The sequence below is a fragment of the Lycorma delicatula genome, chromosome 1 (assembly GCF_047948215.1).
Source record: "Lycorma delicatula isolate Av1 chromosome 1, ASM4794821v1, whole genome shotgun sequence".
Lineage (NCBI taxonomy): Eukaryota > Metazoa > Arthropoda > Insecta > Hemiptera > Fulgoridae > Lycorma > Lycorma delicatula.
Genome location: NC_134455.1, coordinates 321891635 through 321915024, shown reverse-complemented (window position 1 = coordinate 321915024; position 23390 = coordinate 321891635). Strand labels below are relative to the sequence as shown.

The 23390-nt window shown below is 30.6% G+C and overlaps 1 protein-coding gene across 1 annotated transcript in view; it reads right to left on the bottom strand.

The window, feature by feature from the left end:
• tefu (Serine/threonine-protein kinase tefu) overlaps nucleotides 1-23390 on the bottom strand; it is a 297692-nt gene that overhangs the window by 44794 nt on the left and 229508 nt on the right. Inside the window, exons 43-47 of the mRNA XM_075382004.1 lie at nucleotides 17575-17798; nucleotides 13057-13172; nucleotides 10660-10798; nucleotides 8220-8333; nucleotides 4456-4562 (exon numbers count right to left, since the gene is read on the bottom strand). Of these exons, the coding sequence (XP_075238119.1) occupies nucleotides 4456-4562; nucleotides 8220-8333; nucleotides 10660-10798; nucleotides 13057-13172; nucleotides 17575-17798 (700 nt within the window). The remainder of the gene's footprint in view (nucleotides 1-4455; nucleotides 4563-8219; nucleotides 8334-10659; nucleotides 10799-13056; nucleotides 13173-17574; nucleotides 17799-23390) is intronic.

Sequence of the window (23390 nt, the reverse complement as noted above, 5' to 3'; positions counted from 1 at the left end):
AAATCCATATTAAGAAATGATTACCTAAAGGACGCATTAGGGCTTTTTCAACAAAAACATTGAATTTCAGCACTATGCAGCTAAAAGCAACAGAAAACTGCAGCTGTATTTTCAGAGGAGATATTTCTTTCAATCCTCTTTTCTTTTTTTATAATATATTGTCATCTTGGATAAAATATTAGAGTTAATGAGGCACTGTTCCAACAAATTTCTGTAAAAGCACTTCTAAAGCTCAATATTATGAGGTGCTACCCAAAAAATCTTAAAAAAAACTTAAAAAATTAAAAAAAACTGGTGCAGAAACCCATCGCATGCTTGTGGAAGCATTTGGTGACAATGCTATGAGTAAAAGTAAAACTTTTTTGTGGTACAAATGATTCAAAGATGGACAAACGACAGTCGTTGACGATGAGCGTTCAGGAAGACCTCAACAAGCACAACACCGGAAAACATCACGAAGTGCAAGAGGCTATTGTTGCAGATCGTAGACAAACAATCCATGATGTTTGTGCAATCGTACAAATGTCATATGGGTCCATGCAATGCATCTTGTCGGACAATTTGAACATGAGACGAATTACTGCAAAATTCGTACCGAGACTGTTGAACAGCGACCAGAAACAAAATCGCATAGTTGTTTGTAGTGAATTGAAAAATTCAGCAAGAGATGACCCTAACTTCATCTCCAACATCATAACCGGTGATGAGACATGGGTGTACGGGTATGACCCTGAAACTAAGCAGCAGTCGTTGCAGTGGAAGTCGCCAAGTTCACCGCGGCCAAAAAAAGCACGCCAAGTTCGCAGCAACGTGAAGTCCTTGATGATTGTTTTTTCGACATCAAAGGCATTATCCATAAGGAATTTGTTCCTCTTGGTCAAACTGTCAATGTGATGCTCTATTGTGAAGTTTTGTGCTCCTATTGTATTTGTGCTCAGCGATATTGATTTAAAAAATTAACACAGGTCTTTAGGTGACACTGCTGTTTGACAATCTTAGTTCCACCAAAATACAGAGTAATATAGTCTCACAATAAATATGCAGTTTCACAGATGATTGTGAGGTAAATGTCACAGTGGATTCAAATTGTATCTGATAAAAGCATTATGTCTCAATAGTAATAGATGTATGTATCAGTACTTTATTCACATATTTTGAAAATTCAGTAGGCATTTTCTGGATAGCCACCTTATAGGAATTCATTATTCACATGAACCAATAAGAATTCTATTGTAAAATGGCTTATAAACACTTTCATACACATCTTTGGCAGCAGAGTATGCCAAATACAGAACGGTAGCATAATACTGAGATACAAAAGAAAACAATGGAGGTTCATTACTCCACAGATACAGATCTAAGTCACTATGTATTCTATCGACTACATGACCATGGGAGAACACCAACCTTTCATGACATGTGGTACTGTTGAAATCTACTATTAAAGGAGATAGTGCTTGAGACAATATGTCATTGAGTTCAAGACTATCAATGTTTATTTTCTGGGATAGTTATAAATATGGAATATATCATTATAATTATAGCCATTATCAAAAGATGCTTCTGAAGTGGCAGAAAATCAAAATTATATATTAATAATATACACCACTTGAGCCCACAGTACAAAACTATCCAAAACTAAAGGAGATTTGATCAAATAACTGTAAATTAGTTTCCCAAATACTTACAATTGGAAGGTTCAAAATCTTGTGGCATAAGATCTTCAAGATAAAAATATATATTCCTTTGTAATTGCAATGAATGATTCTTTTCATTTGGCAATGTTTCTTTTTCTCAATTCAAATAATGGGATCCACTGAGGATAACACAAATTTCAGTATTTTCTTAATTTCATCAAATGAGACTGATCGAACTAAAGGAGAAGAGTTTCAGAACAGGATCTTGGCAGAAGACCTGTTTTAGAGCAGTTTTTGGACCTGAGTTTTAACCTTTGCACAATTCCTTTTAGTATACTAAAAGTATCACTACTTTTTTTTGGTTGTACTGGATTTTTTGGTTAACTAGATTTGGCTGTACTGAATTCTAAGATTATATGGTTTATAAAACTGAGCAGCAGAAACTGTAGCCTTTGTTGGTACAGATCTTTAAATGAATCTTCTCCTCTCAATAATGAGGATAATCACAAATTTCAGCAAATTTTTCCATGATTATTATGACACTTCTCTTTGTTAGTCAAACTACATTGACCAATTAAATTTTTTATTACACATCTTTACTGTATCTTGATGTAAAAAAAATATGAGGGATATATATAATCTGACTTTTAAAGTACATAACACATTTTAAGCCACTTTAGACAAGCTAAGTGACTGTACTAGTCAGGATACCAATCAGCAGGTCATCTCGTTTCTTATGGGAGATTTGACACACTACAGTTAACTTCTTGTGGAGGGAACTCAACAGCAATTTTCCCACATAGCAATTCAGTAATATCGAGACAAAATAAAACTTCACTGCTGCAATTTGTCTATCTCAATCTCGCAATTTGTATTCATTTGTTTATCTCTCATAGGAATGTCACCAAGCAGTTTCTTAATTATGTCTCTTTCCAAGAGTCCCCATCAACAGTGGCCAGTTATGGAGCTTCTAATTATCTTTCAATGTACTACTACATTTTTACTCTCTATAACTTTATTACTATTAAGGAGGAGATATCTTTTATGAGTTAATTTTCAAGCTAGATATGCTATAAATATACACAAGATTTAGCTGATAAATTTTGCATGCTAGCGTGCTACACGGAGAGAAAAGGTACTATTGAGTTGGACGTGGCAGTATATGACAGCTAAAACCCCCCTCTACAAACCTGCAATAATGCGATGAAATCCGTTTACTGGTTTGTTTTCAGTAGCAGGTAAAATGGAGTCAAGTATGGCCAATATGTCAACATGGTTAAAACACAGTGCAGTGATCAAATTTTTAACAGCAGAAAATGATTCCTTAGAACATTTTTCATTTTTAAAAAGCAGTTTACGGTAGTGAAACTGTTGACAGGAATACTGTAAGTAGGTGAGCGTTAAAATACCACATATTTGAAGTTGGCAAAGTGACAATTGATGATGAATCTCACAGCGGATGACTAGTTTCTGTGTCTGACAAGAACATCGAAAGGAGGTGGATGATTTGCTTCAAACTGACCGGCAAAACACCCAACAATGCATTGCTATTCAGTTAGGCGTATCTAAAGAATGAGTGGGCCATATTGTTGAGCAATTGGGCTACCGTAAAATCTGTGCATGACAATTACTGTGCAAACTCTCTAATAGCTCTCTGCAAGTTGAAGTTTGATCCTATTCCGCATCCGCCACACTCGCCAAATTTGGTTCCGTGCGACTTCCACTTCTTCTTTCATCTCAAGAAGGATCTCAAAGATAATCATTAGACCACCGATGATGAGGTGAAGGAAGCTGTGGCCACTTGAATCTGAGAAAGACCGCCAGAATTTTTCAGTGACAATGCAAAAATTTATTACACTTTGGGAAAAGTGTATCAGTGTAAACGGGGATTATATTGGAAAATAAATACTGCATTTTGTAGCTAAGGTATTGTATTTTTATTCATTTTTTATTTTATTCCCTTGCTACGTACATATGTGCAAAAATTTATCAGCCAAGTCTCGTATATAGTAAGATAATCGTGTTACTTTTTTTAACATTTATTTCATAAATATTGCCATGTGATAAAGCAGAATGTGTTAATTTATACTCAGACGAGAGAACTTTAATGCTTTTATTGGAATAACAACCGATTTATTTATTTATGATTACTTTTTTCCATCCATGACCAGCTTAATGCTATAGCTACACTCTCAACTGAAAGGGTCTATGATTCTGCAGTAGGAACTAGCTACCACAGAGTTTAGCATAGAACGATGTGCTCATTAAGGAAAAAACATTTTCCACTTACAGACTCTGAACCTGTCAGAAGTATAAATTCATCAACTGGATCCAGAACGACAAATCTGAGGTGGGCCAACCAATATTTGATCTAAATTCTGGAACAAAATCTAAAAATTACATTTATAAAAATGTATAAATGTTCACCACTATCTTTCACAGAAAAAGGACTGGACAGACTGGCTGCTCTGAAAATCCTCATTAACCCTTATGGCTAAAAGTGTCCTGAGGCTTATACCTACTCAAGAAAACTGTCATACTAAAAGGATCTTTTGACTATTCTGGAAGTCTAGTTCCTCTTTCAATTTCTTTTCCATTAAGGCATTTCAGTTATCCAACACTACTAGATTTTTACACATTTTATTTATTCATCTATTGGTATTTATACTTATTTAATAAGTATTCTAAACATTTACAATATTCTAAGAGCAATTGGTTTTTATAAACTGAACCTTGTATAATTCTATACTATGGTTTTATAAATACTGAATTAATCTAATGTATGAAAATTCAATTGTAAAGTATGATTATTATTTACCTTAACTAGCTGAGTTCTTTTAATACCATCAGTACCAATACAACTTATCTTCTTAGGTTTATTTACACCTCCAGCTATTTCATAATAATTCTCAAAACTGTGAATTCCTAAAAACAGTAAAAGAAGTTAATATTTATACTTAAGGAAATTATTATAATTATTATTTAAATAAAAATAACTATATCATAACTAATTACTGCATTTTCCTAAAAGTTTTCATTAAAGTATCATTTTTTACAATTTTTAATGTATGTTATATGCAACTGCAATGCATAATAGACATTAATTTTTATTTAAACAAAATAATTAGATAAAAATCCTGGAAATATCATTTATAATCCCATCAATGTACAAAGTTGATTTTAGCAAAAATGGGAAATAAGTGTAAATTAAATTATAGACAGGTCTATATATTTTAAATAACTCTTTTAAACATTTAGAAATATCTATACTAACCTTACTGATGCTATTAAAGTGATATGCATTTTAAAAAGTTTTTTTTTGGCTTGTGAAAAAGTGTGTATATAACCAAATTAATTTATACTCTAAAAATAGTTAATTTTATTTGTAGTTAATTACAACATTTTTCTTTAAACTTTAGAAATAATGTTGCAGTATTTGAAATGATTCTAGGACAGTTAACATTATTAGTGCCTCTTTCTACATGTCATTTTTAAATGGATAATATAGTTTAAAATCTTTGTAAGATTTGCTTTCTTCCACTGTTGATAAATAATAAAAAATTTCACCTGGACAATCACTTACATGGGATAATGGGATATCCAGGATTAATATTTCCATAAAGATTTTATTGCTCATGACAAAAAAACAACAAAAAAGCATAAATTACAGATAATTAAATTTAATGTAAAATATAAGTTTTAATGTTGTCAAATTTTTTTCAAGAGTACATGGTAAATTTTACTCAGAGAGCACTACTTTTTTGCACTGTGGTGCAAGAAGTAATTGCAGTAGGTTAATTTTTTAAGTTAGAAAGTTATCCACAAACAGATGAAAACAATCTTACGTATTTAAAACTTTTCATCACATAAAAAACATCTTGCAAGATACTTTTCTATATTCTATATAGAAAAAATATAGAAAACAATATCTGTTTTAATTATTTTAATATATTATTTTCAAAAGGGATTTTAATATTATTTGAATATCGATTAACTGTATTGAGCTGTCTGACATTAAACCATCATGAGTTGATGTTTGTATCTGAATACCATTTTTTTTTGTATTCACCACCTGTAATGTGTGAACAGAATAATCTACAAAGAAACATCTGACAACACTGAACATAATATTTTTTATGATTTTGTCTTGAACAGATCAGTTTCTTTTCAAGTATATCAAAATATATATTTTTTGTAATCATTTTACCTACAGGTTATGGAAAAGTATAGAAATTTCCCACAGTTATTCTGACCTATGTTTAAAAGTTGTATAAAAAGGCCAAGAATAATAAATCAGCATATCTTTTTACTCAAGCCATAAATGTTTAAAGGAATCTGTAAAGTGCCTGTTGAGTATGTTCTATGGAATTATCTATTCAAACTTGAAACTTCAAGGTAATGCTAACAGTCAAAACTAAAATTTAATCAAGTGCCTCAATTAGTAAAAAGTAAATGTTTTAAAAACTAGGTTCTTTTATAAAGAATATTTAAACCTTAGTAGAATATATATTTTATTGATGTTAGGTACTATAGGATTGCAATTAGTATTATCTGACATAAGATGAAAATAATTCCGACAAAAAAGACTAAATCTGTTAAACCCGCTGTTGCCATTACAATACCTTCTGTACAAATGACATATTCATTCTCAAAAATAAAAAAAATCCCATCCTAAGCTGCTAGGGAAAGTGAGGAGTGAAATGGTTTTTTGCTACTTTCTTCACAGAGCCAAATGCACTGCTGCATATCAGCATGCCAAGCCATGACATCACCTGATATCACCAGGAAATGGTGCTACAATAACTCTCAGGATCAATAGAGCGAGCAAATGCTGCATTCCTTAGATAGGAATATTCATATTCAAAGAATTAGGAATATTGGAGGGCTATTCTCAGAAAATTCTAATGAATATAACATTGGTGAAAAAGCAAAATAAATTATAAAAATTTTAAATTAGTGAGGTTTTAGTATGGATTGACATATTCTATTCCACAAAATGAGGGCACAAATTAATGACTTGTATATTACAAGATTACTAACAATTGGGAAGTACTGTAATTATAAAATAAGTTATTTAGTCATAACAATTAAAACTGCTCTTCTTGAGGTGTTTTTTTTTTGTTGGTTTTTTCTGGCAAAAACACTTCCACATTATCAACGCCCAGGCATGATATATTTCTTGTAATAAACAAACTTACATCACGTTTTATATAGCTAATAAAATAATAAAATTTTTTACTGCTATACAGCAATTGACATGAATAACTGAAACATACTGCATTTAAATATTTAAGTAAAAATGGACAGTCCTAAGAAACTGTAAAACATAAGATGAACACATTTCATTACTGCCTGGAATAGTTTGCACATTAGCCCTCAGTCAAAACTTGCAACGCAATGCCTCATAACAGATACAATCCACAAGGTTGTGGTGCACTGATTAATCATCTCACCCAACTACAACTCAAATCGAATCAGATGAAAGGTGCATAAACACTGATTATTAAATCAACTATACACTAAACCTTTTTTAAATATTAAATGCTATTTATGCAAACCACCTAGTAGAGAATATTGAGATAAGTCATATCTTATCTTAAATTAAGGTAATTTAAAGGTATTACTTAACAGTACACAGGAATAATATAACACTAAAAAAAATTAATTTCAATAAAATAAAACTTTTTTATGATACATGTTGTATATTATTAATTTTTTATGCCCTGAGATCTGCCTAGGCTTCAACTAATGAAATATAGATCTGCCGAATATTAATACAATCTAATTCCAATGAACACTCGTTTATTATTTTAACCCATTCTCGACGAATGATGGGCAGCGCCTGTCAGTCGATGTCACTAGCGTAATGTCTAAAGACAGTGAAAATGAAGTTGATAATTCTAACCTTTCAACTTGAAGTGGGAAACTGCTCCTAATGTGTAAAAAATTGCATTTTCAGATAATACTGGTATTAATCTGATAATTTCCTAACAATTAATTCAAAATTTAACTGATTTGGATGTTTTCAATAAATTTTTCTGTGAACAATTTTAGATTCAAATTTACAGTGAAGCAAATAAATATGCAAAGAAAGAAATTGATGCAGTAGGAAATGGCAGAGTAAAGTGGGTAGATGTAACAGTAGATGAACTGAAGGCATATGATTTTTTATTTTCTTGACTTTTCATCATCCTTAGATGAAAATAAGGAGTGTAATTAATTTATTTATTCAATCTTTTAAAAAATTTTCACATCAGGGAATCATGTTTCCATTGATGAAAGTTTGATGCTGTTTTGAGGAAGACTTTCCTGTATCCAGTTCAATCTTAAAAAGAGAAAATTTACAAGGTGTGTGATTCTATCGCAGGCTATTGTTATAATTTCAAAATTTATACTGGTAAGACCACATCTGAAACTACAGAAAATTTAGTTACCGAAGATGTTGTTTTAGAGTTGTGTGATGATTTGCTTCACCAGGGCCATGCTCTATACATGGATAATTGGTTTAACTAATTTATTACTACAGTTTAATTAAATGAATTTTGTCACATGAACTTAAATTCTGAAAAAATTTCACCTTACCAACAATATTTTCATAGTTAGCAGTTTTGTTGTATGGAAGAGTAATAGTAGAAACTAATACTTGAGGAAGCTGTCCCACTTTTAAAATTGGATCAGTTTTGGCCAGTTTCATAACTGAAAAGGAAAAAAGAAGTTAATAAAAATTATTACAATTACTTACTGATGAAATCAATATTTTTCACAATAATATCATTATTAACAAAAAAATTAAAACCTAGACTACAGTTACTACTGATCTTACTAACTCTTTGTTTATCATACAGCCTCAATAAAAAAGAAAAGAATTAACATCTTTTAAAACACTACTTCCTTTTCCTTGCTCCTAGTACCTTCCAATCACACCTAACTTGCTTCACTGCAATTGCATATTTTTGGAATGTTAAAGTAAGAAGGGATTTTTCCACGAAGGTGTATCTTGTGCTATGCGCACTTCTGTGAGGCATATCATTATGATCTTAATTTTAATAAAATTAAAATAACATTTTTATTGACACTTCACTGCTCACCAGGCATGGGATTTTTCATACACTACAAAATTCCATTTCCATATTCCCACGTACAAGCTTCTGTGGTGAATTAATAAAAAAAATATATATTTATATTACTGAGTATATCTACTTTCTACTTAAATTCAGTGAGCATCAATCTACAAACTTAAAAGAAATCAGGGATGATTAAAAATGCTGTGGCTTACATTCAACTATCTTGGAATTTCAACAACTTTAGTTCACCGATTACTGTGAATCATTTGCTTAACTGATTTAATATTGTCATAATTCTTTTAAGTGAAAGTTTACTGTTATATTGTTCAACATAAAGATAAATTATACATCTTTTAAAGTGACTGATACATTTGAGACCTTTCTTCCACTCAATAACTATCTCTCTCTTGTTGTTGCATTCTACAAATAATCCTGGATTGGTTTCACCATTTCTAAATTTAGAAAACATTTTACTGCTCGCATTTCTTCTTTTGTGCAAATGAACATTCATTTTAAAATTGACTTTTAAGTACAGCTAATGCTTGCAATGAAACAACTCTTCCAAATAACAGAAAATTTCCAGTCATGATTTATAGCAGAACAGCTCTTGCTCACTTACTGGATATTAGAACCTTTTACAGTTTGAAGGTTTCTGTCTTACAATTTTAGCTTTTTTCCCTTGTTATTTTTTTCCCATCTGTTAGAAATGTTTTGCTCTTTTCTTTAGATACTTTAATACTCTTCTTCGTGTAAATGAGTTTTATTCCCTATTTTATATACTTTTATAGTACAGAAATGATGATATCTGTCATTCCTGTACAGTCTGAAATCGATGACCAGAGTCACTGACAACAAGGGCATGCTCAGGTAAATCCTGAGGCAATAAGTGCTCTGCAATAACTGAAGCTTAAATTGGTTGATGAGGTGCTGATTTAATAGATAAGGAACAGTATGCTAGGTTGTGATTCCAGTAAAAATATTAGCTTCTTGAGTATGGAGCACTATCTGACTGCTTCTTCATACAGTTTGACAACTTAATTACATCCATATACTAAGCTTTAACTGTTCATTTTTTTCACTAAGTTCGCTTTTCATCACATTTTTCATTAGTTATACTGTATGAATACTAATGCAACAAAATATGGTTTAGTTAAGGCACTTGCAACATCTTAAAATGGTTGTCTTGTAAAATTATTCTCTCATTTACAACTATACAACATTCTACATTTTTAGAGATTAACAACTGCAATAAGACTTATAAAATTAAAAACAAATGATATCAATAAATGCAAATATACATTATATATTTCAATGAAAAAGCATGCTAAATTATGTAATAATTTAAAAAAAAAATTAAAACGTGTTGCAAGCTAAACAAGTACAAAAACTATAATTTAAAAAAAATACTTAAGAAATACATACTACTTACTTAAAATACAAGACTTAGAAATTTGTGTGTATAACAAGATGTTTTATTAATTATCAAATTACACAACTTTGTATTGTTGTATTTTTTAATTGGATACTGTCTGAGATGCATCGGATTTTATTTGATGAATCTGAAAACCTTATTTATTCCTTAATGACTTTTCAAAAATCTAATTTAAGAATTTCTTAATATAAAAAAAAAAATTCTAAAGAAATTTGTTCTTTCAGTACTTATTTACCTAATAATAATTAAACATAAAATGGGTAAAAATTAAAGTTTTAATCATTTAGAAATGAGTACAAATTATTCATATAAAAGAATGTAATTTTAATTCTGCATTTAAACATAAGAGTTCATTTCAGAGATGCTGTTATAGTAATTAAGTGCAAACATTTCAATTGTAATTACAGAAAGAACTAAAGTAATCTTGATTCAAACCACTGGAACACAATACAACATGCACGTATGCGTGTGTACACACCCATACATAATCAACCAATGTTTAATTTTATAAAACATTTTGTTTAACCTGTTTCTTTGGTCTTCACTGGACTGTTAGCTAAATCTATATATGCTTCTGCTAATATCTTCATACCCTTAACCACTTGTGATACTTTTGAATTTCCAATAAGCTTATTCAACAGCAACAAAGATCCTGATACTCTTCCCTATAAATATACACAATAAAATGTTAAAAAGTGAAAAACTTAAGTTAGGATTCACATGCATAGAATTTACATTCATATCAGCAGACAAATGTTTGCTATTAATTTATAGATGTTGCACTGGAACCACATAGGCACTGATAAAATCAAAAAAAGATGAGGACTGTGCATTAAATTTATTAGTTTTTAAATATTTCTAAGTACTTATAAAAGTACATATGAGTTCAAGGAAGTGGTTTTCTTTCGCACATAAAAAAACATTTCAGTCAATATGATTAATACCATATTGCTTTAAGATGCACCTTTTTTACAGAATAAAGGGTCAAAATGTCAGTTGCATCTTAAATTCGAGGTGCGTCTTCAATTGAAGGTCTAATGGCATTTGACATACACGCATAGTTAATATATAAAGCTAAGTTTTTGAATTTGTACATCTGTTTAACATTGAATGGAGACGGACAGGAAATATGAAAGAACATTTGTCATCATGTATAGAAGGTATGCAAATTTCTAGAAAGATGACTCATCTCAAAGAGCTTTACATCTCAACAACTTTGTTACTGTTGACATCATAATTTAGTGACAAGTCATCATTTTGGAATTTGTGCATGTGTTCTATGCATGATGACAAATGTTCTTTCACGTTTCCTGTATAACCTCATTTGATTTTAATAGGCATTTGGTATACTACTGTAGTAGTAAATCGGTCTGTTTTTTCATAACTGTTCTGCTCTTCCTATTTGTTGTGTTTTTCTAATAATTTCATTTTCACGAAAAAGCATTTCACAAACAATGCAGACTTTAAATGTACGGTTAATTTACATGCTGAACAGATTGGAAATTGTGCTGCCAATAAACAAAGCGAATGTGCGTCTTTGGTGCAGTATGAAATAGAAATTATTTGCCTGTAAACGAATGAAGAAATCTTTTTTGGGACCAAAACACAGAAATTATCTGGAAATCGATCCTGTTGTTTTGGGCTATTTCAGGGAACTCCGCACAAAAGGTTTTCTTCCAGTGACAAGAGATGGACTGATGGTAAAGGGCAGGGAAATTGCCAGAAATAATGGTCTTCAATTTAAAGCTAGCTGTGGATCGTTGTGAGAAATTTATGAAAAGGCAATGTCTGTCCCTGCATCGCAGAACCTCCACTTGCCAGAATTTACCATCAGATTACAAGCAGGGTTACTCCATGTCAAATGCACCAGGGGTCCCCAGTCAACCATCTCCATACTTCATCAAATTTTGCGTAGAAATTCGCTGAGGTCTTAAATGCCATTTTACCAAATTGTAGCTCTATATCTGCTATTGCTCATTTTCTGTGATCTCTTGAAAAAGTGATACTTACTGGCAGTTTGCACATACATGCAAAAAATTGTAACTTTGACTATTCTAACATTTTATACTGAATTTAAATACGCTATTCACAAGTTCTTTTAGCTCCTGGTTTTAAGAAATAGCAGTCAAAATTCAGCTAAAATGTTATTGCAACATTTTGTAAGTCAAAGTTTGAGCTTACACAATTCTTTATCTAGTACTTTAATCGGAATGAGACTGTGTAATCTAAAAAAGGGCATAATTGTACATAACATCTTAAAGTTTCAAAGCAACTGTAGGCTTATGTCAGGAGATATTCATCATCAAATTTGGTCAATGATTTTTTAGCTTGACTTTTAACCTACCTTTGAAAGTTTATATCTCAGGTAAACCTTCTTAGATTTTCTTAGTTTTATAATATTTAGGAATTAAACTTTACTAAAAAGGTTTGCTTGAAAGTGACTTTAAAAGCTGATGGAAGAAAACAAGAAGATATGCATCAACTGTAAAAAAAGAGTCAGGAACATGTTCCTTTTCAATATTATGACCAATGGATACATCACTATGTAGATGAGCAAAAGAGATAGACACATAATATTACTATAAATTGTCTCCTCTGGCAAAAATATCAAAATGTAGCTTTTGGAGAAGATTCAGTACACACTACCTGCAAGTGTTAACAAATATGAATTCACCTCAAAACAACTATGAAAACAAGTCTGTTGAGTTGAGAAATTATACTGGTTAGTATAGTGGATAATGTTAGACCAAACACTAGATTTTGAAAAAGCAAAATTTAGTCTTCCAAATCTGCCACATAGTCCTTGATTTTTTAAACTTCTTTTTATTCCTAAGTTTACTGAGCATGCAGGTTATTTTTCAGGTAACTCTTGAACTTATAACTTAAAAAAAAACTGTTTTTGTTTTAATGGATCCATTTATACCTCTTCCTTTTTTTTTTGAACTCGTTTTGTCTGTTTGACCTCAGTGTCCTTGTATGAATTAGCTAACGCCAGTATAATAGGAATTGTGTGATGAGGGTGATCAATAGCACATCTTTCTGAAAAAATAAATACAACCATACAAACAACCAATACCTAAACAGAATGTAATTATAGTATATAATTATGTGGCATAAGGCCACAATATGGAAGTAAAAGTATTCTCTAGTTTGCAAAAATTTACAATCAGTAAATAGCCAGTTTATGGAAAATGAAAAAAATTAAAAATATATGATCAGAATTCTATGAAAATAAATGAAATTCATGTGAAAATTTTAAAAAGTATCTGACAGTGGAATTATCTTAAACTACTCTTAGCAGGAAGAAATGAACATATGTTGTATTACAATTAATAGTAACAAAATTACACTACATAACACACACACACATATGTAACTACAGATATTTCTACACATAATTGTATTTTTTTTTTTTTTTTGCATTTAAGTGATATTGGTTTGTAACTTTAAGTATATGTGTAACTTTAGTCATGGGATTTTATGCTCAATTCGCACCTTTACATTTGTACAAAATATTACTTTTTTCAAAATGATTGGGTTTAAGCAGATACAATTTATTATCTAACCAAAACTAAAAAGCTTACTTTTTGTTTATTTATATACAATATATAAATGGATAATCTAAGCAGAAATTGAATCCCTACACAAATTTCATATTTTGTCATTGTAAGAAACTAACTGAAATATGAAAAGGAATTCAAATTTTAAAAAGTGAAGGAATTTCCTGTATAGTCTAACTGACCAGTTCATATAAAAAATGATTTGTTGAATATGAGATAGCTTATATTATTTTATATTACCTTTAAAAAAAAAAAAAAAGTCTGTCTTATATTAAGATGGAAAAGGCAGCATTCTGATACCCAACATTTCTCTTAAGCATTTTATAAAGCGCTTAAGAGTTTTATAAAATCTTAATAAGATGAATAAACAATCTGAAATAATGTTGCTTTTCAATCACATTTTATACTCATTTGGCTGTAAGATGGATGGATGGCCATCTCTTTTCCTTGTCTAACAGAATAATCTTTAATAGCTTTTACAAGATTCGTTAAAAAAAAATAAACAGGTAATAATTCAATTTTAAAAATTATTCTAAATTGTCCAACTGATTTAAAAGAAGATGCTACATTGATGACTATGCTGTCAGTAGGACTATATATCTCTCTTTCTTTCTCTGGTCTTACTGATTACAATCATTCAATTACCTAGACTTAACTATGGACACTGACATAGTTCTGTAACATATTTATCAGTACAATCAGTACAATCAGTACAATCATAATTTAATTAATTGAAAGTCTCTGTTAATCCGAAAAACGTTTTTCACAGTGAAATTCAACTTACCAGAACAATTTACAATCTGTGATTCACAGCCCTCTTCCATGTTAGTTAATTTTTAGTAAATTAACTAACATGGTTTCAAAAATGTCCTTGCTTAGAGACTCAAAAGAGTGAATACCATTTTAATAAAGTCTCTTTTTTTCATTATGATACATTTAATAATGGTTGCTATTTTATTAATGTAATTAATATGTGTATATTTGTAGGCTCACATCAGAAGTGCAAGCACTACTGTATAAGCTTCTAGTTTTAGTAAGAAATACACTCTATTTGATTCATGAGGTACACTTTTTATAATTTTTTAACTTAAGAATTAAAATGTTTTGTTGTAAATGGTATCACATAAGAAACTATATGCAAGGCATTATACTGGGTGGGCCACAAAAACGTATTCCCATCAGAATATGAAATATTGAATAGAGCATTAACATCATATGTTCATGCACAGGACATTGTCATGGAAAATTGTTATAAAGTTAGCGGATGTAGATTGCTATGGTAAGAACTCCCCTTCCATGAATCACATGATCATTCCTCCCTCCTCTCCTTTCATCAGTTTTCTGCTGAGATTGAGAAGATAAGGTGTATTGTATAGTGCATGTGTTAGTGATGTGTTTGATACCACAGCAAGTGAAAATTATGGTCATACATAAGAACTGGTACTTTGAAGGAAACACAGGAGTTATTCTGTGAAGCGTTTCCTAATTGTTCTGTCCCAGCTAAATGCAGCATTCAGCATTTAGTGAAGAAATGGTGCCAAACAGGATCTGTAGTAAATGCACCAAAGAACAGGGTGCCATCTGTTTGCATTCCTGAACTTTGTGCACGTGTTTCCAAAATGATGCTTTGTAGTACTGAGAAAAACATCACAACAGATAGGGGTGAGTGCAACCTGCACATGTGTCGTGAAGAGTTTGAAGTTTAAACCGCATCACAGCTGTGCAACAATTGAAAGAAGTGGACAAGGGAAAACATGTGATTTTTGCTGCTGGTTGTTGAATATGGTTGCAAATGGTCAATTGGACCTTTTTTTTATCATGTAAGACAAAGCATAATTTCATTTTGGATGACTTTGCTCAAATGCTGACAGGAAGTGAGTGCTGCTTTTTCCAGCAGGATGGAGCAACCCGTCATACATCTGAGAAGTCACTTGCTCATGTTCATGGCCTTTACTGTTGAGTGAACAGTGAATAGAGGCTTATGGCCGCCACAGTCACCAGACTTATCGACATGTGACTTTTATTTATGGGGAATGTTCAAAGGATGAGCATATCTGAACATTCCATACACAATCGATGAACATATTCTCCTGAAGGAGAATATTGGGACATGCATTAGCAATATTATCTCATTGGAATTGATGCAGGTATACCATACTTTATGGTTAAACTTAGATTATTCATTTTTTTGGTAATTTGTTTTGGAATTTTCCACCTTTTACATTATTGTTGGTTTAATTCTATTTGCAAAGAAAAAATCTAAGCACTATCTAATTTTTTAAATTAATTTCTTTATATAGCTGCCTACTTCTGCTAACCTGGTTATACTTTCTTTTATTCTTGTTTGGACATATTGCCGTACACTTAAGATATATCCCTGAAATTATACACTTAACTATTCCTTCTATTTTTATTCTTGGAACAGTAATTAACTATTTTTTAAAAATGTATGAAGAAATTTATTTCCTATTGAATGTGTTATTTTTTTTATGGTCAGTAAGCAAATTATATGCAAGTTATATCTCTCAAGGATATTATTTTTATTTCTTTGGAACATAAAATTTGGCTGTGTTAGGCAATTGTCTGGTCAACTTTATTATTTATCTACACTGAAACATCTAATCTAACATATGCATACAGTATAAACTATTAAAACACTACACAGCTAAAGAGTAGACCACATTTTTTATGATTAAATGTAAACACATTCATGCATCTGCGTGACACACTAAGTGTCACATAGCATAAGAAATGAATGAATAAAATATTCTTTATTGTACTTAATGGTTCTAAATAATTACAGGATTATTAAAAAATTGCATAGCAATACTTCTGAAGCTGATTTTGGATATTACGCAAAAAGGTTCCTATATTTGTCTAAAAATACAATTAAAATATATACGTCTTAAAATACAACTGGGAATTGAAAGAAAAAAAATTACTATAAACATGTCTAAAAATGCTTTGTTTTCAAACTAAAGCTAGCAAAATATTTTGTTCTGATCTCTACTTTGGGGGTAATGAAGTCATACTGAAATTATTGAATTTCAAAATAAGAGACAAATCTGGTGGTTTTGTATGTTTTTTAACCTAAAAAACTGAATAACTGAATAAATTGAATAATTCCCAAAACTGTATATGTATTCTGGTAGTTTCTGAGAAAACAATTGCAAAGCCCAAAAAACTGAGTAAAAAACTAAACCCTCCATACTCACTAGATTTGATGCCCTGCAATTTTTACTTTTTTCTAATTAAGGAGTGATATTAAGGGTACTCATTTCACCATGGATGATGAACTGAAGAATGCAGTGAAGTAATGGATCAAAGAAAAATTGCCGGCATTCTTTATTGATAGAATGAGGAAACTGGTTTCGTTCACCGTATGGAGAAATGTGTAGCCATAAGTGGTGACTAAATGGAAAAATAAATGAGTTAACAAAAAAAAAAATAATAAATCTTTGCAGGAAATAAAACATGCTTTTATGCCATATTTTTTCATTTGATTAATTTTTTTCATTTCTAAGTTATGAGTGAGCTTACATTTCAATCCCCCTCATAATTTAAATACACTGCAAAATTTGAAAATAATTGTTCAGTGATTTCAGAAGATAATATTGTTTATTGTAGAATCTAAAAATAATACAAGTTATTATATGTAATAACATTTTGTTATCCATAAAAAACTGATAATAGTTAACATACTATAACTAAAGTGGAAGTAATTAATTGACAACTATTCTAGTGAGTAAATTAAAACTATTTAATATAACTGTTTCATTCCACTTCAATAAATTATTATTTAACATCAATAATAACATTTGATATGTATGTTATTACTATGATAAAATATTTAAACACAAATTATTCAAAGTTGTTCATACCAAATATAGTTAAAAGCATAGTCGAAAAATTATCACTTGAGTCAGTAATATGTGCAGCAAGCTGTGGAAGAACCATTAAAAATTTATATGATGGTATAGAAGTCAGATATTTAGAAAGTAGTGAACAGACACTTTTATGCATTTTATTTTCAAGCCAGAGTGAGACAACTCTAAATATACAAACATCAACATCTTCACCCTCAACAAGGCATTTAAGATAAAACCTGCAAAAACAATGTAAGAAATTATAATTAATAAAATGGCCTTACTATGATATAGAATAAAAAAAATCATCCAATCTGGAACTCAGTCAAAATTATTAGCAATCTGTAATACAAGGTAGGTTCAAAAAACCTAACCTACCTTGCTATTTTGAACTGACTGCCTCATACAATTTTAAAATAACAGCATTTTTGGTTTTTATGTTGACAGCATTCATAATGTCATCATGCTGCCTATTTTCCATAAAGCAATATTAAAACTACTTTTTCAAAAAATATATGTTGCCGTCAAAAATATCAACTATTGTACAGTACACAAAAAAAAAACAATGTAAGACATTAGTGATGCTTGAACAATATAGAGAATGAGCAATAAAAAAAGCATTCTATGATAGGCATAAGCCTTTTAGTATCATATTAGCATATATCATATTAACATTCAAGATAACATTTGTAGTGAGCACTCCTCGACCTTAGCAAATGAAGAAAATATGAAGCATATTGATGAAAATGTTCTTCGAAGTAATAGAAGAAAAATTTTCAAGGAAATAGTTGGAGTATGAGTCGAAAGTTGCCACCCGTACTCTCCATACTGTTCTGAATATGCATCACATATCGTACTTGCTAATACATGTTCTAAAAATGTTGTCTGCAGATTAGAAAGAAATTCACATGACCCCCAACACTGTGGCTAAACAAAATCAAAATTTTCTGAGAAAGATATATCAGATGTGACATGGCTTTTTTTGTACGACCTAGTCAAAACACCAACCATTACTGTTGAAAAATAGCATCATCTCTGCAGTCATAGAAATTCATTTGGAGCAAAGGAAAAGCTATGCTGGAAGTTTTTTTTGATTTGCAAGGTATTGTTCATATAAAATCATTCCTGACAGGCAGACAGTGAATAAGGAAACATAAATCAGTATCCTTCATTGCTTATGAGATGCAGTAAAAAGGAAGTGTCCTCAAAAATAGGAAACAAAGAATTGGATTCTTTTGTGACAGTGCACATATGGATGCATGCTTATCAAAGGCACTTAGCACGACACAATGCAACAACTTTGGAGCATTAACAAACTCTCCCAACTTGCCAACAGCTGATTTTTATTTGTTTCCTTGCTTGACAAAGCTTTGAAGGGAAAAGATACAAGAACGTTGATGATGTGAAGGTCAACGCAGTGAAGCAGCTGAAAATATCGCAAAATGGGTTCTAGGAATGTGATTCAACTTAAAACTAATGAGGATCCACCTCTGGTTCTAAAGTAGTGAGTTACAATCACATTCAAAAATGTTTGTCCATATTCTTTATATTTTTTCAGAAGATTTTGATCTGAATTTTTAGTATGTGAATAACATTAAACAAATTGAAATAAGCAATTTTTTTATTTACTCATCTATGATTCACTAATTTTTATTTTTCTAATCAAACAAATCATTTGACTTAAAGGCAAATATACAAAGAAGAGGTATACTAAATGGTTACAGAAATAAATTATTTTATATTACTTTTTTTTATGGCCTTTTTTGTTTTTAATTTTAAATAATGTTAGTAAGTAATAAAATGACCAAAAATGTTTACATAAAATTTTGTCATCTTAAATGTGTCAGAAATTTTTTTCAGTGGTGGATACTGCAGTAATATTATGTTGTCAGTCTAATGAACATAACAGTGCCATAAAAAAAAATCATATATATATATATATATATGTTGTACAATGTCTTAGTAAAATTATAATTAACTTAAAATATACTTAATTAAATTTTTTTATTAATAATCTGCGAGTAATTTCTTGTTTTCCAATTTATTCTGAGACAAACATGTTTTCTACTTATAAATATGAGGTCTGTTTAGAAAAAAACTGAAAATTTTTAATTATGCACCAACAGAGATTTTTTTTTGCACCATTGATTTGCATAACCTCCTCTGTAATACATGTTCTTGGATTGTTGATATCTCGTTTAGTTTTCGTGTTATTGTTATTTAAGTGCAACGTGTTTAAGTATTAGTAGCAATATTTGTTATATGCAATTTTCAGGAGCAATGATAAAATGTAAACTTTTATGTGAAAATAGGGATATACCTTCACAGAGACGTTTCAACTTTTGAAACAAGCTTACAGAGATGATGCTCTGGGTTGGATGCAATGTTGCGAATGGTTTTCACGATTTAAAAGTGGCTGTCAAGTCAATTGAAGATGATCCTTGGCCAGGAAGGCCTTCAACTTCATCTGATGACTCATGTTCAGAAAATCAACAATCTGGTGTGTGCAAATCGCCAACTGACTGTCAAAGAACTTGCAGAAGAGATTAGCATCTTAATTGGATCATGCCATGACATTTTGACTGAAAAATTGAACATGCATCCAGCTACAGCAAAGTTAATTCTTCATTTGATGACTTTACAGCAGAAAGAACACTGAGTAGATATTTGTCAGCAACTTCTTGAACAAGTCAATGACAATGAAACATTTATGCAAAGGATCATAACAGGAGATGAATGTTGGGTTTACGGCTTACAACATTGAGACAAAAGTTCAATCATCACAATGGATTGACAAAGGATCTCCATGCCCCAAGAAAGCACATCAATCTTGATCCAATGTCAAAGTGATGCTTTCTGTTTTTTCGATTTTAATAGAATTGTGCATTTTGAATTCTTGCCTCAAGGTGAAACAGTGAATCATGTGTACTATCAAGGCATTTTACAACAGTTATGTTAAAAAATTTGCAAAAACAGACAGAGTTGTGGTGAAACTCATGGTTCCTTCATCACGACAATGCACCAAAGCAGCTTTGACAAATCCACGACAATCCAGCTTTGAGCCAAAAATCAGATAACTGTCCTCCCTCAGCCTTCCTACTCGCCAGACCTGGCTCCTTGCGATTTTCTCTTATTTTCAAAATTAAAATCAGTGATGAAAGGATGCCATTTTGAGATTATTGATGTCATTAAAACAAATTCCACAAACTTCAATTTATTACATTACTTTTTGTATAAAACCATTATGCATTTTGTCTTTGATTTTCTGATATGTAGGTCTCACAAGTGCTTTGATGATAGTGAAATGTAGTACATCTCCTTACTTATTCTTATACCTAATTTTGTTTATACTTCATATGTGAATTATATTAATCTATCATTATAACTTTACAATTTTATTAATTAACATACTTTTTAATAAATTAGTTAAATTTTCAAATAAGTCATCTGAATTTGGTCAATGCTAATTGAACAAAAGAAAAACCAAAAGAAATAAATTTTTAAGAAAAAACACCAGTTATAACAATATTTAAAAATGTATATGATGAATTATCTACATCCCTAAAGATTGGGAGGCTTAGTTATAAGCCAAAGGGCCACCTCCATGTCACCAATAGTGGAATGATCAGCAGAGATTAAATATTGTAGTTGATGGTAGTGTTTGCCTTTGTTTTTGAATGTTATGGGTTTGCATCCTGGTCAGGCTTGTCATTTTTTATTCAAGACTCATTTTTTATTAATAAAAAAAAAAGTGTAGGATAACTGTGATTATGCACAGGTCTGTAATTACCTAGGACAAAGCAAGTTTGGGGGACACTAAACCAAAAGGACTTGCTTCACGATGACAATTTTCCTATCCACTGTGATGACTAAGACCTTTCCACATTATACCTGTACATCCATGTCTCATCACCAGTTATTACTGTTGGTGACAAGATCTCATCAACGCTTACTTTAAAAGCATCATTTGATTTAAAAATTCCTGATAGATAGCTATATCACTGTCATTTTGTTCTTGAGTCAAGAGTTTCAGAACATTGGCAGTGACATGATGCATTCCTTATATTTTGGTTAGGATTTTATTACATAAATCCGCCAAAATCTCAGTCATTCCCATTATTTTATGAACTGTCAAACATTAATTTGACCTCACCAAATTATTCACTTAGGCGATGTGGACGTATCTGTTGATGTTGCTGGCCTTCCAGGATGAGCATTGTTTTCAGTAGACTCTTGATTGCTTTTAGAATTGCAACCCTGAATTGCTCATAGAATTGCATGCAGCTTGATTTCCATAATTTCAAAAGCATACATAGATAAGAAATCTGTGCTATAATAAACTCTTATGCCTGAAGAGCAACTGACAAAGGACATTGTTGCATGTTTTTAACATTAATATTTCCAAGAGACTACACAGTATCTTTTATTATAACTAATTATTAATAACAGCCACTCTTGTCACTCTGCCTTCATCAACAAACATTTCTCAAAATGCAAATAATTAAGACTGGATTAATGTTCCATAAAGGCCAAGTGAGTGCAAGCTTCCTTGTAGCTACATTAAATTGTTAATTTTTTTGAGATTCTTAGATGGCTACGAATCCAGCAGAAACTAATTCATGTATTCAATAGTTGAGAACAAAGATAAATATGCATATCTTATATAGGATAATGCAGTGTATACGACCAGTAATGCTCAGTACATTTTCTGAGTTACAGCTCACTGCAATATACATCTCAGGAATGGTCAACCTGAGACTGTACAAGACTATACTTGATTTACATTTATACATATCATCCTCTGAATTAATACCTTATGGTGGTTCCAGAAGATAAACGGAAAACGAGAGCTCACAGTAATATAAAAGTATCTATTCAAGGTATGAAGTAAGAACATGAACTTGGGAAAACGTTCAGCCATAAACATAATGGACTTTATCAGTTAATTACATTTTGATATAAAAGCATCTACTAAATGTCGGGTAAAGATTGGTTTAAAATCTAAAAAATATATATCAATAGCAAAAATTGCTAAATAATTATAGGAAGTAGATTGTTAATATACATTAGAAATAATAAGGGGCTGAGGAAAGTAGTTTAACTTTTGTAGCTGGTAAAATCACATTAACAGACAAGGATATATATATATATATATAAAAAGTTATTTTTAAATAAAAGAAATAAATGTTTAATTCTGATCGGTACATAGTAATATAACAAATCTTTATGGGAAAAATTATAAGTATAAAATATTATTTGATAAAAAATAGATGTAATTAAAGTCTACATTAATTAAAATTTAAATATAAACACGTGAATAATGTTAATGTAAATGTACATTAAACATAACAGACTACTACAAAATAATTCACAGTTCACAAGGTACTACTGAAAATAGTTTGAGCTCATATCTGTGTACACATTGAAAATGATACAGATAAATTAGTGGTTATTATTATGTTTTAATTAGCATTATCTAAAAATTCATCGACAGAGTACAGAGTAAAATTTTATTTCTGTAAAAAGAAAATCTTTTAATTGTATTTTAAATAAAATGGTGGAAAACTTTTCAGATAGTTAGATAATTTAAAATGGCAACAAAAGCATAATAAGGCCCTTTCTTTTAAGCCAAAATACTGTATTGAGTTATACGAAAACAGTTCTACTGCCTGGTTTGGTAAAGGTGGATATTGTATTTGTTAAGAATAAGTGACCATTCTTTTTAGCAAAAAATGTACATACAAAAATATAACACAAGAATATTTAATTTTCTAATATAGAGCTACACATTTCATACTTATGGCAGCCAGATAATGATTTGACAGCCCATT